The following is a 14,223-nucleotide window of genomic DNA, read 5'->3' as shown; positions in this document are numbered from 1 at the left end:
GGGGCTCGGGAGGCCCGCCAGGCGACGCTCTGCGAGCACGGGCGGAGGGAGCATCGGCCGGGGTGGAGGCTCACCCGGGTGGGCGGCGGCCGCGCGGGGCCCCACACGCTGCCTGGCCTGCGCGGCGAGCCCGGAGGGCGGTGGGAGCGGCAGCCGGGGGCGTCACCGGGACCCCGCGCGGGGCGGGGCGGGGCGAAGCAGCGGCGAGCAAAGTCCAGGCCCGGCGGCCGCAGCGCGCGGCGCCCCGCGGCTCGGACCCGAAGCGCGAAGTCCAAGGTGGGCGGCCGGGCGCGCAGGGCTGCGAGGAACCCCCAGGCGGTGGGCGCGGGACCCGACAGCCGGCCTCACCCCGGCGGCCCTGGGCCCCGCGGCCCCTGCGAGGAGGCGGCTGTCGCCCCCGAACTGGCCGGGAGCCCCGGCACCTGAGGCTGGGCTTTCTCCCCAAGCTGCAATGGACCAAGAGGCGGGAAGGAACGGAGCGGTCCGGCGCCCCGGGAGAGCAGAGGGCGACTTGGAGCTGGGCTGCAGCAGGTACCTGATCCGCGCCACCGCTTTCCCGCTACCCTCCACTCGGCGGGGCCAGGACTCGATCTTGGAAAGGAGAAAAATCTGTTGATGCCTTTGGGGGATCTTGTGTGAGGTTCTGACCTTCCTCGGGAAATGTCATCGAGGCTCCTTTTGAAACAGGCTCGGAAAGAAGAGGCTGACTGTAAAAGGGCCCCTTCTCTTTGTGCAGGGGGCTTCGATGAATATTTGTGTTGTGTGACATTCCTTGCCTTAGATAGCTCAAAACTTTTACAAATAACCTTCATAAACATCATCTGGTTTTCTGTGTTTCTAGAGCATCAGACATCTGCTGTTGATGGGCACGCTTTTGAGCAAGGGGAGTGAAGCAAAGAACTGCCACCTCCCTCTGATAATTCCTCTTCCTCCTTGTCTTCCCCCCACCCTCCCTATCTTCCCAGCGCCAGGCAGGTTCCTTGCTAACTTCTGGGTAATGTGGTGGGGAGGGCGACCGCGAGGAGCCTCTTTTCCTCCATAACCTGCACTTCCCAGTCAGTATGTGTTAAAATTCAAGGGGAATACGTCAACATTTCCTTTGCTTGCGCTGGTTTCTTCCTGAGCTGGCTTCTTGGTTCCCAGGGGACCTTGTTAAGCGCACTTCACCGGCCTCAGTGGGGCAGAAGCCACCAGTCAACGGTGTGTTGTCGTTGTTTCCTCTTTTACTGTGGGAACAGTGAATCATTTTCGCCTTTAGCCTCAAATAGATTATGAGGCTGTTAACGGTCTCTGAGTTCATGTTGGGCCATCCAGAACTAATTGACCTGTGTTATCAAGTCAGTCACCCAGAGTCAAATTTATGTTCTGTAGTGTGCCCTCAGGCTGCCAGGGACCTGATTGGCTAACTGGAAATATGACTATCTGATGATGTTTAAACTGAAGAATTATTTTAGTTGGTTAACTTCTGTATACAGTGATATTGCTCTATTTTTTATAACAATAGTAGTCATTCATAGAAAATAGAATTTGCTATCTAGAATTAGAAAACCAGTAGGCAGCATTATTTCTGCTAGAAAAGTGTGGTTTTCATCAGCTGGCAATTTAGGCTACGATTCACTGTGCATCTATAAATAGATGGCATTTTCAGAAGAAGGCTATTTATGTATTGCACTAGCTGTACATTTGATGCATGCACAAAGGAGCTATCCTTGTGAAAGAAACAGTAGCACTCCTGAACCCAGGGAAGTGCTCAGAAGTGGGGCTCACAGGCTTGTGTTGGAAAGAAGAGAACAGTTCACAAGAGAAACAGAGTTGAGAATAAGTTGAGACTCTAAGATTATGAAATTAAATGTAATGAGACTAATTTTTATAAAAAACAGACCAAAACTTATACATTCACAGGAAGTTAAGCTCACTTCACCTGTCTAGGGCAAACTGGGAGATAGTTATATGCTTGTTCCAATCATGATGTTATTGCCTGGGGACATTTTTACATTTAGAGGCAGATGTCCTTTGATTTTAGCAAATGTTCTAAGTAGCTTGGGATCAAGTCTTCTGAGTAAAACGTTATCACCTGCCTGGATATTTAAGCTAAATAAATGCACTTTGGGTAAAAAATAAAAATAAAAGCCCTGTGGTAGGAACACATTTGGTGTTTGCATGGAACAGCAACAGCAGAGAGGCCAGGGTGGCTAGCAGAGCGAGCAGGGTGGAGTGCGAAGTGGGGTCAGAGAGCACAAGAAAACAGATCACGTAGGGGCCTAGAGGCCAATGTGAGAATTTTGGCTTTTACTTTGAGGAAAATGGGAGTCAGTGTAGGCTTTTGAGTGGAGGAATAGCATGATATGACTTGGGTTTTTAAATGATCACTCTGGCTGCTGTGTTGAGGACAGACTAAAGTCGGCATAAGTGGAAGAGGAGAGACTAGGTGGTTCTCCTGGGCTGTTGGGATAGCAGTACAAGTGGTAGCAGTGGTTGAATTCTAGATGTATTTTGAATGTACAGCCAACAAGATTTACTGCCACCATTCCCTGCAGTCCTTCAGAAGAGTAGCCTTTACTATTTTTAAGTTAATATGTATTTTATTTTAGCAAAAGAAGGGTATAATTATTTGGCAGACATTGTTAATACACTCATCCTCCCTGTGTGTGGGCTCTACAAGGCAGGCAACCATGTCTCACTTACCTGGGTTTCCTTGTAGTACCTTGGACAGTTACCTATGTACTTGGTGATTACCTTGCAGTGTTTGCTAAGCTGGGTAATTTTGACAGTTTGTGGTTATCACTGCTTTATATTTGAAGATATTATAATAGTTGAATATAATAACTACTCATATTTATGTTTGATTGCCTGAAACATTTTATAATGGTTTTAAATTCAAACAGTTATATTCTTTTACAGCATTCAAGACAGGAAAAAAACAAAGAAAGTGAATTTGATTGGACCATTAACATTGGTAAGATGTGAAATATTAAATGTGAATAATTCTTGCCTTCATTCAACTTTGGTGTCTTGAATAAACAGCTGTAGGGCCAGTACTTTAAGATCATTGACAGGCAGTGACAGATTTTCCCTGCTGTACTTGTCCTGTCTTAGGTTAACTCATTTTAGTCAGTGGCTTAAATTCTCAAGATGGATGATAAAAGAGGTGGGGACAGGCTGCCTATGAAACAGGAGAGAAAACTGGTTTATGAGGAAATTGAAAATAAGACATGTTTGTAACACCATACAGACTAAACAATTTCAGGGAAGTGCATCTCTGCATTTATTCCACCAATCCCACCCCACCCCCAGCCCAAATTTAACTTAAAATAAGCTTGCATATGAAGAAAATGATTGTTAATTACAGAAATTTTAAAATAATTAAGAAATATGTGTTCATATTTGGCTTCCAAGAAAACTGATTAAATATGGAGTAACTATTAGAGATTCAGATTATGTTTAACAACAGTCTCCATGGCTTTCTGTGGTCACAAGGCAAGCCAACATATTTTGGGAAGATATCTACTCAGTTTTTCTTTTGTAATGTGTCTCAGGGAGGCAGCCCAAGGAAGTGCCTACTTTTGGTTAATATGATATGCTTCAAACTATGATAGCCATTATTCATTAACAGAGAAGTTGGTATTAAGAGGCATGTCAGTGAAATCCCCAGCGTAGTAAGGAAATTGGTGAAAAGACATCAAAATATCCTCAGTCTCCAACATTATGTACATTTCTTATCTCACCATAAAGCCCCTATTCATTCTTTTCTCCCTTATTCTTATTTTTGTGAAAGTCTCAGTAAGAACTTTTCAAAATTTAGTGCTTTAGAAAATAATTGTGTATAAAACCTAAGTATGGTTTCAATGTACAGATCCTTAATTTACCTGCTACAGAAAATAATATGCTACAAACCTTAACATAGAAACACAGGAATTTCATGTGAATTTTAAAGTTAAATTTAAATTAAATTTAAATGTAATCTTTTCAGCCCCTGTATAGATAATTTTTTGTCCTGAAAGAGGTTCAGGATAAAACTGTGCTCTAACAGGAGTTAGACATGCCCTGTTTTTTTGAAAATTGTTGAAAACAAATCTAGGTTTATGTGGGATGTTGCTGTGAAATTCACATAATTTTACATTTAAGCTTAGAGATACTAAAATTTCATTTAAGTAATATGAAAAGCACTTACAGTGTACCTCAATTTCATGTAAGTGTTCGGTAAAGAGAACATAACATGAGGACCTGCTGCTGTACTTGTAACTGTGGCTGATGGACCCACGTGCTCTCTCCCCTTTCCCTTGTGCACTTGACTTTACCTGCTTTCTTGTTCTGTTCCAAGCTCCTCCTGTCTTCTGACCCTTTGTCTCTTTCAGCTTCTGACTTGTCCTGCGTGTTGGATGATGGAATTTGGCCTGCCCATACCGAACTTCTGGAACTCTATCTGAGAACAGTTTGCACACACACCCTTTCCCCACATGTGCAGCTGACCTCAGGCTGCCCTGGCATATTGACCCTATGTGACTCAACTTCAGCTCACAAGCACCACCCCCTCTGCCAAGCCTGACTCATCTCACCCATTCTCCCTAGACTATTCCTTGGAAATGGGTAGAAGAAAAAGGTTAAAAGGAGAGGAGAGATGCAAGCGACAGAGGGGAAGGTACAGAATTGGGAAAATAAGAGAAGGGAGATGTAGTCTGGAAGGCAGAGGAGGAAAGAACAAAGAGAGTGCCCCAGAGCGGTCAACCAAAAATGGGGAGAGAAAGTGAGAAATTGGAGAAGACTGAAGACGGTGAGGGACAAAATCTTTGGGGTATTGTAACACTGATCGGCTGGATAGTTATTCAGTGTTGTGCACTTCACTGTGACAACTGCTGTCACCCCTCCAAGTGACAGTACTAAATACATTGTACTTTAATAGTACTAAATCCAAGATCCTTGGTGTGACCCACCAGGGCCTTTATTCCTCTTTTTCATGCCCTCTTCCACCCTTTGTACTGTACACTTCAGGAATTCCACTGCTGGCAAGTACAGGAGTTACCTGAGCACTCCATGCCATTGCTAGTCACCGTACTGTTCTCAGCCGAAATCGCCCCTGCTTCCTCTGCGCTCCCCAATTTGTCTTCAGCTAATTGTCCCTCATCTTTCAAGATGCTGCAATAAGCATCAGTATCCACAAGCAGGACTTCCCTGAAGTTCACATTCAGGCATTCCCTTATATTTGCTGCACTTCACTGCTGAGCTGACTATAAAAGATAACCTAAACCTCTTACAGGGATCTCATCCTCAAAACTCGGAGGTTCTGTTTCCCCCTCATCTGTAAGTCTCCCTCTGAAATATGCTGAATGTTGTATTAAAGGATGTGGGGTGTGTGTGTGTGTGTGTGTGTGTGTGTGTGTGTGTGTGTGTACTTCATGTCTATGCCTAGCTGTTTCTAACTCAGTATCTCGGTAGCTCTGGAAGATCAAACAATATTTCTTTTTTTTTTTTTTGAGAGGGCATCTCTCATATTTATTGATCAAATGGTTGTTAACAATAATAAAATTCTGTATAGGGGACTCAATGCACAATCATTAATCAACCCCAAGCCTAATTCTCAACAGTCTCCAATCTTCTGAAGCATAACGAACAAGTTCTTACATGGTGAACAAATTCTTACATAGTGAATAAGTTCTTACATGGTGAACAGTGCAAGGGCAGTCATCACAGAAACTTTAGGTTTTGCTCATGCATTATGAACTATAAACAATCAGGTCAAATGTGAATATTCGTTTGATTTTTATACTTGATTTATATGTGAATTCCACATTTCTCCCTTATTATTATTATTATTTTTAATAAAATGCTGAAGTGGTAGGTAGATGCAAGATAAAGGTAGAAAACATAGTTTAGTGCTGTAAAACGGCAAATGTAGATGATCAGGTCTGTGCCTATAGACTAAGTATTAATCCAAGCTAGACAAGGGCAACAAAACATCCACGGATGCAGAAGATTTATCTCGAAACAGGGGGGGTGAGGTTCTAAGCCTCACCTCTGTTGATCCCCAATTTCTCACCTGATGGCCCCCCTGCGACTGTGCCTGTCTTAGGTTGTTCCTCCCTTGAGGAATCTTACACGTCTCTGGCTAACCAGTCATCTTCCGGGGCCATACAGGGAAATGTAAAGTTGGTAAGTGAGAGTGAAGCAACATTGTTTGAAAAGGTTAGCTTTTTACTTCTTTGCAGATTTATGCCCTGTGGCTTTTATGCAAACAATATTTCTTAATGGAACCAAACCTTTATCCCTTCTTCTTTTATTGCAGTCATTGAACTAAATAAGATACCAATTAAACAGACTCAGACTGATTTCTTCACAGGATACAAAATAAGTAGAATCATGAAGTCAATCTGTCAATGATTTGTATCAAAATTCTTCTTTAATACACTTATTTGCAACTATTACAAAAGTACTGACCTTAAATAAAAATCCAAAGAACATAGAATTGTAAAGTAAGTATTCTTTCTTTCTTTTTCTTCCCCTAGTTTCGATACTCTGACTGGCAGGATAAATTATTTATGTCCCTGGGCACGCTCATGGCCATAGCTCATGGAGCAGGTCTCCCCCTCATGATGATAGTATTTGGACAAATGACTGACAGATTTATTATAACAGCAGGAAACTTCTCCTTTCCTGGTAAGCATTTCTTTACCTTTTTAAAGATGCACAGCACAACTTTAAATGGAAGATTAGAAATTGGTTTTGCTATCTACTATCCACTTGTTTAATGATTTAGACATCTGGGTGACTCCAGTTATCACAGAAGGTGTTATAAAATTCCCAGAAAATTCCTCCCTCATTTAAATTTCAGCAAATAGGTGTATCTTGCTTGATTTTTAGTGCAGGATGAGGAAATATAGACAACTTTGCATCTAAATAAACTAGATAAGTCACTCCACTTGAGGCTGGTGGGACTGTAACCACGTCTCTCTGCGTCCTGCCCCTGATCACTGGTGGGTCTCAGAACGTGGCAGTTAGCGCCGCAGCACTTCCTGCTGGGCTCAGCTTGGTTCTGGCTTTCTGTTTTTTCTTTCCCTCCACCCTTTTTGTTAAAATTCTACCCGTTTCTGTCTCTAATTTTTGAATCAGTTGGGTTGACAGGAACCTGATATAACACTTCACAAAAGAGTGAATGGGAATGACACACTTTGAAAACCACAAAAAGGACCATAATCAGTGAAGAGTCAAAGTAGTTGCACATGCTCATGACGTCTGTAAGGGCCTATGGCAACAGCGCTGGCATGAGGTTCCAGTGCATATGTGTATTTTCCTTATAGCCAAGGTCAACCCAAAAAGGAAGATTTCCATGCTTTCTACCAAGCCTGAAGGCTCACTGCCTCCCAGGACACTTTGTGGGCACTAGACTAAGGGAAGAGGGAGGACTTATTATTATTGGTGGAATATGAGAAAAAAGCTGATAAGGGAAGAGCAGCTTTCACAAAGACACCTAAGAAAAAGTGGGCTCCAGTAAGAGTTTTCAGTGTTCACTGACTGAGAACTACACATTTGGTCAGCATTGTAGGGCTTAAGTGTAATTACCCGAGAGAATATGATTGCTTGATTTACACAATAGGATTTATTTACATAAATATTAATGCCTTTTAGAAATCCAGTAAAAGTGTCCTTTGAAGAGTTAAAGCAAGCTCCTACAAAAATAGTTTATTTATTCTCAAGCACTGTTTTCTCTGAGAAGAACCTCTTTATCATAAAAATGACAGTAATAGTACTCTTTCACCGTATTTGTTATTTGCTAGGTCCTATTTTACTTCACCCTCTCAAGAGCAATCCTGCATCATAGGTAGTATTATCCTCTGTGACATAGGAAGAAGCTGAGGCTTGGAGAGGATAAATAACTTGTCCAAAGTTACATAGCTGGTGAGTGTTAGGGCAGAGTGCAACCTAGGTGTTTCTGCCATCCACTCAGGCTCATGACCATGTACGTTAATTATGCTGCCAACCTACATAATTGTACTTTCTCTTGAAAACAAAACTGTTTTGGGAGAAGTTTTAAATGGATTATCTATGTTTCATCAGTGACCAAAATTCTAATGGGAACACCATAAAGATAAAATTGGAGTAAGATAGGAGAGTTTAAACAGTCTCTAAGGAAATGAAGGGTAGGAATTTTCAATTTGTTTTCCCTTTACTTCTTAGATCTATAGATCTTTTCACATTAATATTTTATATATATATATATAGCTGGATGATGTCCCTATTTAGACACATCAATCAAAAACTGGTTTCAACTCAGGGTTTAAAAAAATCAGATAAATGGGTGAAGGGATAAACAAAATGTGGTATAGACATACAATGAAATATTATTCAGCCTTAAAAAGAGGGAGATTCTGACAGTGCTACAGCACAGATGAACCATGAGAACATTAGGCTACATGATAAAAGTCAGTCAGAAAAAGACAAATTGTGTACAATTCCACTTGTAAGTGGTATCTAGAGTAGTCAAATTCATAGAAACAGAAAGTAGACCATGTTGCTGGGGGCTGTTGGGAGAATGAAAGGGGGAGTTGTTGTTCAATGGGCATAGAGTTTCAGTTTTGCAAGATGAAAAAGTTCTGGAGGTTGGTCGTATAACAGTGTGAATATATTTAATACTACTGCACTGTACACATAAAATGGTTAAGATGATAAATCTTGTTAGGTGTATTTCATCACCAAAATCTGAAAAAACAGATTGAAACAATACAACACACTTATCACAGATGAGTTAGCATTTGGTCCAATTTTACTGACCCAATTTTTTGTTTTACTAACACTAGAATAATTCCACAACTTTCTTATTTGGTGTGCTTGTTTTTGTTTACTTGTTTTTAATTATGCAGCCGAACAGCTTTGAAGCTGGACATGGCAGGCAGGTGCCATGTGCTGTGCCCAGGGCCAAATTCAAGGTCTCTCTGGGGGAATGGCACAAGCAAGTGCTTACAGACCTGTGGGTGCTGGAGTGATAAACTCACCAGAGTTGCCAACTGAGTTTCAGTAGCTGCCAAATTATATGACCCTTGGTCTTCTACAGCCACGTCTGTCACTTTGCATATAGGCTGTCTTGGAAGATTTGAAATGAGATGGCCCTCAAATGTTATTAATCTCCAACGTCCACTTTTTGGTAGTTTGTCAAAGTAATATTCTCATACTTCTTTGGAGGAAATGAAATCTTCACATTTCATACTTCCTGTAAATCCAGAGAGCTCATCAATATGTTTCTAGTTGTAGAGTTTAACAAAAATCATGGAGGTTGAGTGAAGATAGAGTACTCAGCTGAGCTCACTAGCTCATCTCATAGAGATGACGCTTGTTTAGAGTCTGTTCTTCAGACTTGTTGTATTCTTGGACAGCTAACCTTATGTGAGCCAAGTGAGAAGGGAATGTTAGAAGAAAAATAACAAAAATCATGGAGGTTGAGTGAAGATAGAGTACTCAGCTGAGCTCACTAGCTCATCTCATAGAGATGACGCTTGTTTAGAGTCTGTTCTTCAGACTTGTTGTATTCTTGGACAGCTAACCTTATGTGAGCCAAGTGAGAAGGGAATGTTAGAAGAAAAAAAGGTTTGGATTACAAAAATGCCTGTCAATGACTGATTTTGCAAACAGAACCCATCTTTGTCAACAGAATAAAGCTGTCTGTGACAAGGTTGTTCTGTCACACTGGGACGTCAGTTGTGCAGAAACTATGCATAAAACATTCACATCCAAAACCTTAAGGACAGAGTCACAGGAAGCAGTTTTCCACAGAGTATCAGAAACTTGGTATATTTATGCCAAGTGTATGTCACTGTAATAATCTAGGAAGTTCTGTGGAGAAATCAGTATACCGTGTATGTCTTTGCATTGCCTTGTGGTTGAGAAGAAAAGCCATTTTTGAGCTCCCAGTTACCGTCATTAACTGTCCATACTGCCAAAGTTTCTTGGACAAACACCAACTCTTTGGTTCTGAATATTTCTATATGATAAGAGAAGTTCTAGGAAGAATTGAGGGAGGCAGGCATTGATTTTCTTTGAGACTCTGAAATGACAGTCAGGACTCCCTGTGTAGTCCTTAAGGTAAACAGTCATTATTTATGCCTTTCTCTGACCAGATGTATGACCTTGGGCAAGTTATATAACCTCCACGTTCTTATTCTCATCTTTGAAAGGTGATCATAGACTTCCTGATAGAATGAAATAAGATAATTTGTGGAACATAACAAATGATCAATAAATACTTGGGACACTAGCTGTGAGAACTTGGAAATGAAGCTAACACTCTAAAATCTTGTTTCTTTTTCTATAAAATGAATGGATTCTATGGAAGCTCTCTAAAATGTATAAGCAGCTTCGAGAATTCTCCATTTCCTTGTTATGGAAGGTATTCAGGTGGACTAGAGTAGGAGTTTTCCATACTGGAACATTAGAATCAAGTAGGGGTGCTTTTTAGAAATAGGATGCTCTAGATTTGGCCAGAGGTTCTGATTTAATACATTTGGGTGGAGCCTGGGCATCTGTATTTTTTCAAACTCCCCACATGGTCCTAAGAAGCAGATAACATTGAGAACCCCCAACCCTTCCAACTACTTAGAAATTGTTTTTGAGACTGAAGCATAATAGATAGCATCTGAGAAGACTTTTCCAGATCTAGAATCCCATGATTCTGCTGGGAACACATCAACACACATCTGTCTCACCTTTGTCTCCAGGCAGCAGAAACTCTTGGTTTCCCAGGTGCTTTGGGATCCTAGGGTTACTAACCCAGAACTAGATCACCACTATTGCCCTGGGCTCTGAGAAAGGAGCAGATAAAACTTGGAATGCATATAAGATTCTTATTTCCTAGAAGGGAGAATCAGCCTGAGTTATAATAACCTCACTGAGAGAATTTAAAGTTTGAGGTAGGTGTTGGAGGAGAGTAAAACTCATTTACAATTGCACCTGATCTGTAAGTTCAGGGTAAAACTGGCCCTGTACACATACATCTGGAGGTTTCCCAAGGTTATGAACAATGATTTCTATAAATACCACAGCTTTAGGATAGCTTGTCTGCCTCTAATTCCAAACACAGTTCCAATTTGGCCTATTAGAGGTGCCAAATTTAAGAACTCGGAAGGAAATGAGCACACAGGACTAAATTGATAAGAACAGAAGTAAAATAGGGTGTGACTCCTTAGGGTTCTGAGAGATGATAAAGAGCTAGATTAATAAGCAGACACATTTTACTGTGAAGGTCACTAGAAGTTACAGTCATGAGGGAAAAATTATGCCACTATCAGGGCCAATACCTAGTAATTGATCCTGATAGTAGTTTAAGTTTTAAATAAATGTCAACCTTACCTCCCTTTGGAATAAGATAAAAAGGATGCTCAGCACCCAGAAAATATGGGTTATTTATATGTGATAAAGGAACAAAGACTAGTTTCTCTCCTAGTAGCATGGTAAATGGGAGATACCTACCCTGGTATGTTTCTCAACAGTGCTGTGGTGATATTTTATCCTATCTATTTTTTGAATGCAGTAGATACGGGCTGTTTCCTTTTTATTTTCTTCACCTTGTGTTTTAAGAAATGTGAAAATAAGTCATTACTACATGAATCAATTTGCACAGTATAGTGTTAGGAACTGTATTTTACAGTATTGGGCTTCTCAGCCTACTTGCTAGCTGTATGACTTTGGGTAAATTACTTTATCTCATCTGCCCCAATTTCCTCATCTGTAAAATGGGGATTTATAAAACAGTCCTTCCTGTTAGGGTTATGCTGAAAATTGAAATAATTAATACATGCATAGTGTTCAGAATACAGCCTCACATATAATAAATGCTAGCTGTTATTAAGGTATGAAAACCAGGAAAGGCACATTGCTATTTTTATCAAATTAGCTCAAATTATTGGACAAATTAATATAGCTTTAACAATACCAGAATACCGTTTTGCTGGTAAACTAGGCATCGAATGCAGGACAATAACTTAATTGCCAGTGATCCACTGATTTGTCTTTGAGCAACTCAGCTATCTTCCTTGTCTTTAATTTCTCCTCCTTTACAATGGATGTAATTCAGCCTTTCTATTACTCATGTTGTAAGGAAGCATGTAAGAGAAAACACATGTATGTAAAAGTGAAATGTGCAGAAGCAAGTATCTGTACAGTGCTTTGAGCCACTAAGAAAAAAAGTACCCCTTAAATCCTGTATTTCCTATCCAGGCCACTGCTCTCTCCCTCCTCTGCCCAGGCATGCTCTGTGGCCCCTCCTGTGGTCCGCTCCTCTCTGCTGCCTAGGAAGCTGCTTGGCTAAAGGCTTGAGACCCAGGGTTGGGGAAAAGCTGGGAGGGTGTATCTTCCCCTGTGGACACTAGCTGTCCTGCACCTGAAACCTTGGGCTCTTTACTTGGGGAAAGTGAGAAGAGTGCACTAGAGAGTGAAAAGAATAAAATTATAAAACTTGCCAATGCCTGTATTTCAACGTTTACAAAATGTCTTATGTTTGTTTTGTTTTGTTTTTATTTAGCGAATTTTTCATTATCAATGTTAAATCCAGGCAGAATTCTGGAAGAAGAAATGACTAGGTAATTGGCTAATATAAAGAAATAAATATACATATATATATATATTTCTGGTGTATTTAAAAAAATGTTTTATTTGAAAGCAATTTCAAATTTATAGGGAATTATAAGAATATACAAAGAGTGCCTTATATTCTTTACCTTTTATACTCTGTAACCTATTATTATCATTCATACCTCCCACCCCCCCACAGCCCCCATTTAAAGTAACATACATCATGGTCATTTATTCAAATACTTAAATGTGGTTCCTAAGAATATAATATTCAATTTGTAACCTCAGGACAGTTATCACCTTCAGTAAATTTAATATTGAACACAGTATTTTGTGCTAATATTAAAATACATTACAAATACTAAATATTAAATGCAACACTTTCAATCTACCATCTCTATTCCACTTTTGTCAGTTGATCCAATAATGTCATTTAAAACATTTTTTCCCTTTCCTTCAGCCTTCTTAATAGAAATCTCAAAAGCCTGTAATATAATATTTGTATGTTTACTTATTAGTGTTGGTGATTTAAATGAAAATGATCTGTATGTGGTAGCAGGTATCTATCTGAAACAGTTTGTAAAATTATGTTAAAAATATATCTGAAAATACTGAAGCTGAATTTATTATTTTTAAAGGTACTAACTTTCCTCTAATTTAGTTAAGACTTCACTCTAAATTACTTTGAATTCATGACAGTTGAGCATACTATTTAAAATTTTCTTTTCAAATTCTGCCAAATAAAGAGTTTCTTTTCATTCGTTGTCTAAACAATAAGAGCAAACTTATACTAAGAACCATTTCACATGCTCAGGCTGTTTATATCTATATTTGCAATATGTGAATAACAGTGAGCTTTATCAGCACAGTAAGAAATGTAAGTCTAGAAAGTTAATTATGAAAGAATCAAATTGTATCTATACATTGTTGCTTATCAGTTTTTAAATGATTCATTAACACCTTTATTTTTTGTAGTTAACCACAAAAAATTATCTGTTTTCTTTGGCTGATAATTCAAGTAAATAGGTTGGCCATAATCCTCTTATAATTTAAGGAAAGAAAAAAAATTTTTAATTAGTATTTGTTATAACGTCCTACACAGTCTTTGTGATTAGTTCGGTAAACTATTAATACCCAGTTCTGAAAATTTCTCCTGAAAGAGATGAATAAAAGACAGCATTTAAAATAAACTTTCTAATTATCTTTCAGATATGCATATTATTACTCAGGATTAGGTGCTGGAGTTCTCATTGCTGCCTACATACAAGTTTCATTTTGGACTTTGGCAGCCGGCCGACAGATTAGAAAAATCAGGCAAGAGTTTTTTCATGCTATTCTACGACAAGAAATGGGCTGGTTTGACATCAATGACACCACCGAACTAAATACACGGCTAACAGAGTAAGTGTATTGTAAATGTCACATTTTCATAAAAAAGTTAACTACTAACCATGTGAAAATTTTTCATGGGAAGATTTTAAATGAAAAAAATCACTTTGATATGTATTAGTAATAGGTCATCTGACAGCCATTTCTAGCATTTATAGCCTGTGCCATGATGTATTTTCCTTATCTGTTAGTTTTTTCTCCTCAGTTACATAGTAGATTTATTTGAAGACTGAGCTCACATCTTTTATTTGTTTAAGACAAACCAATATATTATATTTGTGG

At 39.6% G+C, this 14,223-nt stretch overlaps 1 protein-coding gene across 6 annotated transcripts in view; it reads left to right on the top strand.

Moving 5' to 3' along the window:
* Nucleotides 1-302: 302 nt before the first annotated feature.
* Nucleotides 303-14,223, top strand: part of LOC118925712 (phosphatidylcholine translocator ABCB4) — a 77,272-nt gene continuing 63,351 nt past the window's right edge. For 2 of the 6 annotated variants that reach the window (XM_036911829.2, XM_036911828.2), the window contains exons 1-5: nt 303-531; nt 2,902-2,956; nt 6,501-6,651; nt 12,503-12,560; nt 13,762-13,953. In XM_036911829.2, the coding sequence (XP_036767724.2) occupies nt 452-531; nt 2,902-2,956; nt 6,501-6,651; nt 12,503-12,560; nt 13,762-13,953 (536 nt within the window). In that variant the 5' untranslated portion in view covers nt 303-451. The remainder of the gene's footprint in view (nt 532-2,901; nt 2,957-6,500; nt 6,652-12,502; nt 12,561-13,761; nt 13,954-14,223) is intronic. The other 4 variants (XM_036911833.2, XM_036911832.2, XM_036911830.2 and 1 more) reach the window with 3 other exon arrangements.

Source organism: Manis pentadactyla, chromosome 7, assembly GCF_030020395.1.
Source record: "Manis pentadactyla isolate mManPen7 chromosome 7, mManPen7.hap1, whole genome shotgun sequence".
Lineage (NCBI taxonomy): Eukaryota > Metazoa > Chordata > Mammalia > Pholidota > Manidae > Manis > Manis pentadactyla.
This window is presented reverse-complemented; position numbering and strand designations above follow the sequence as displayed.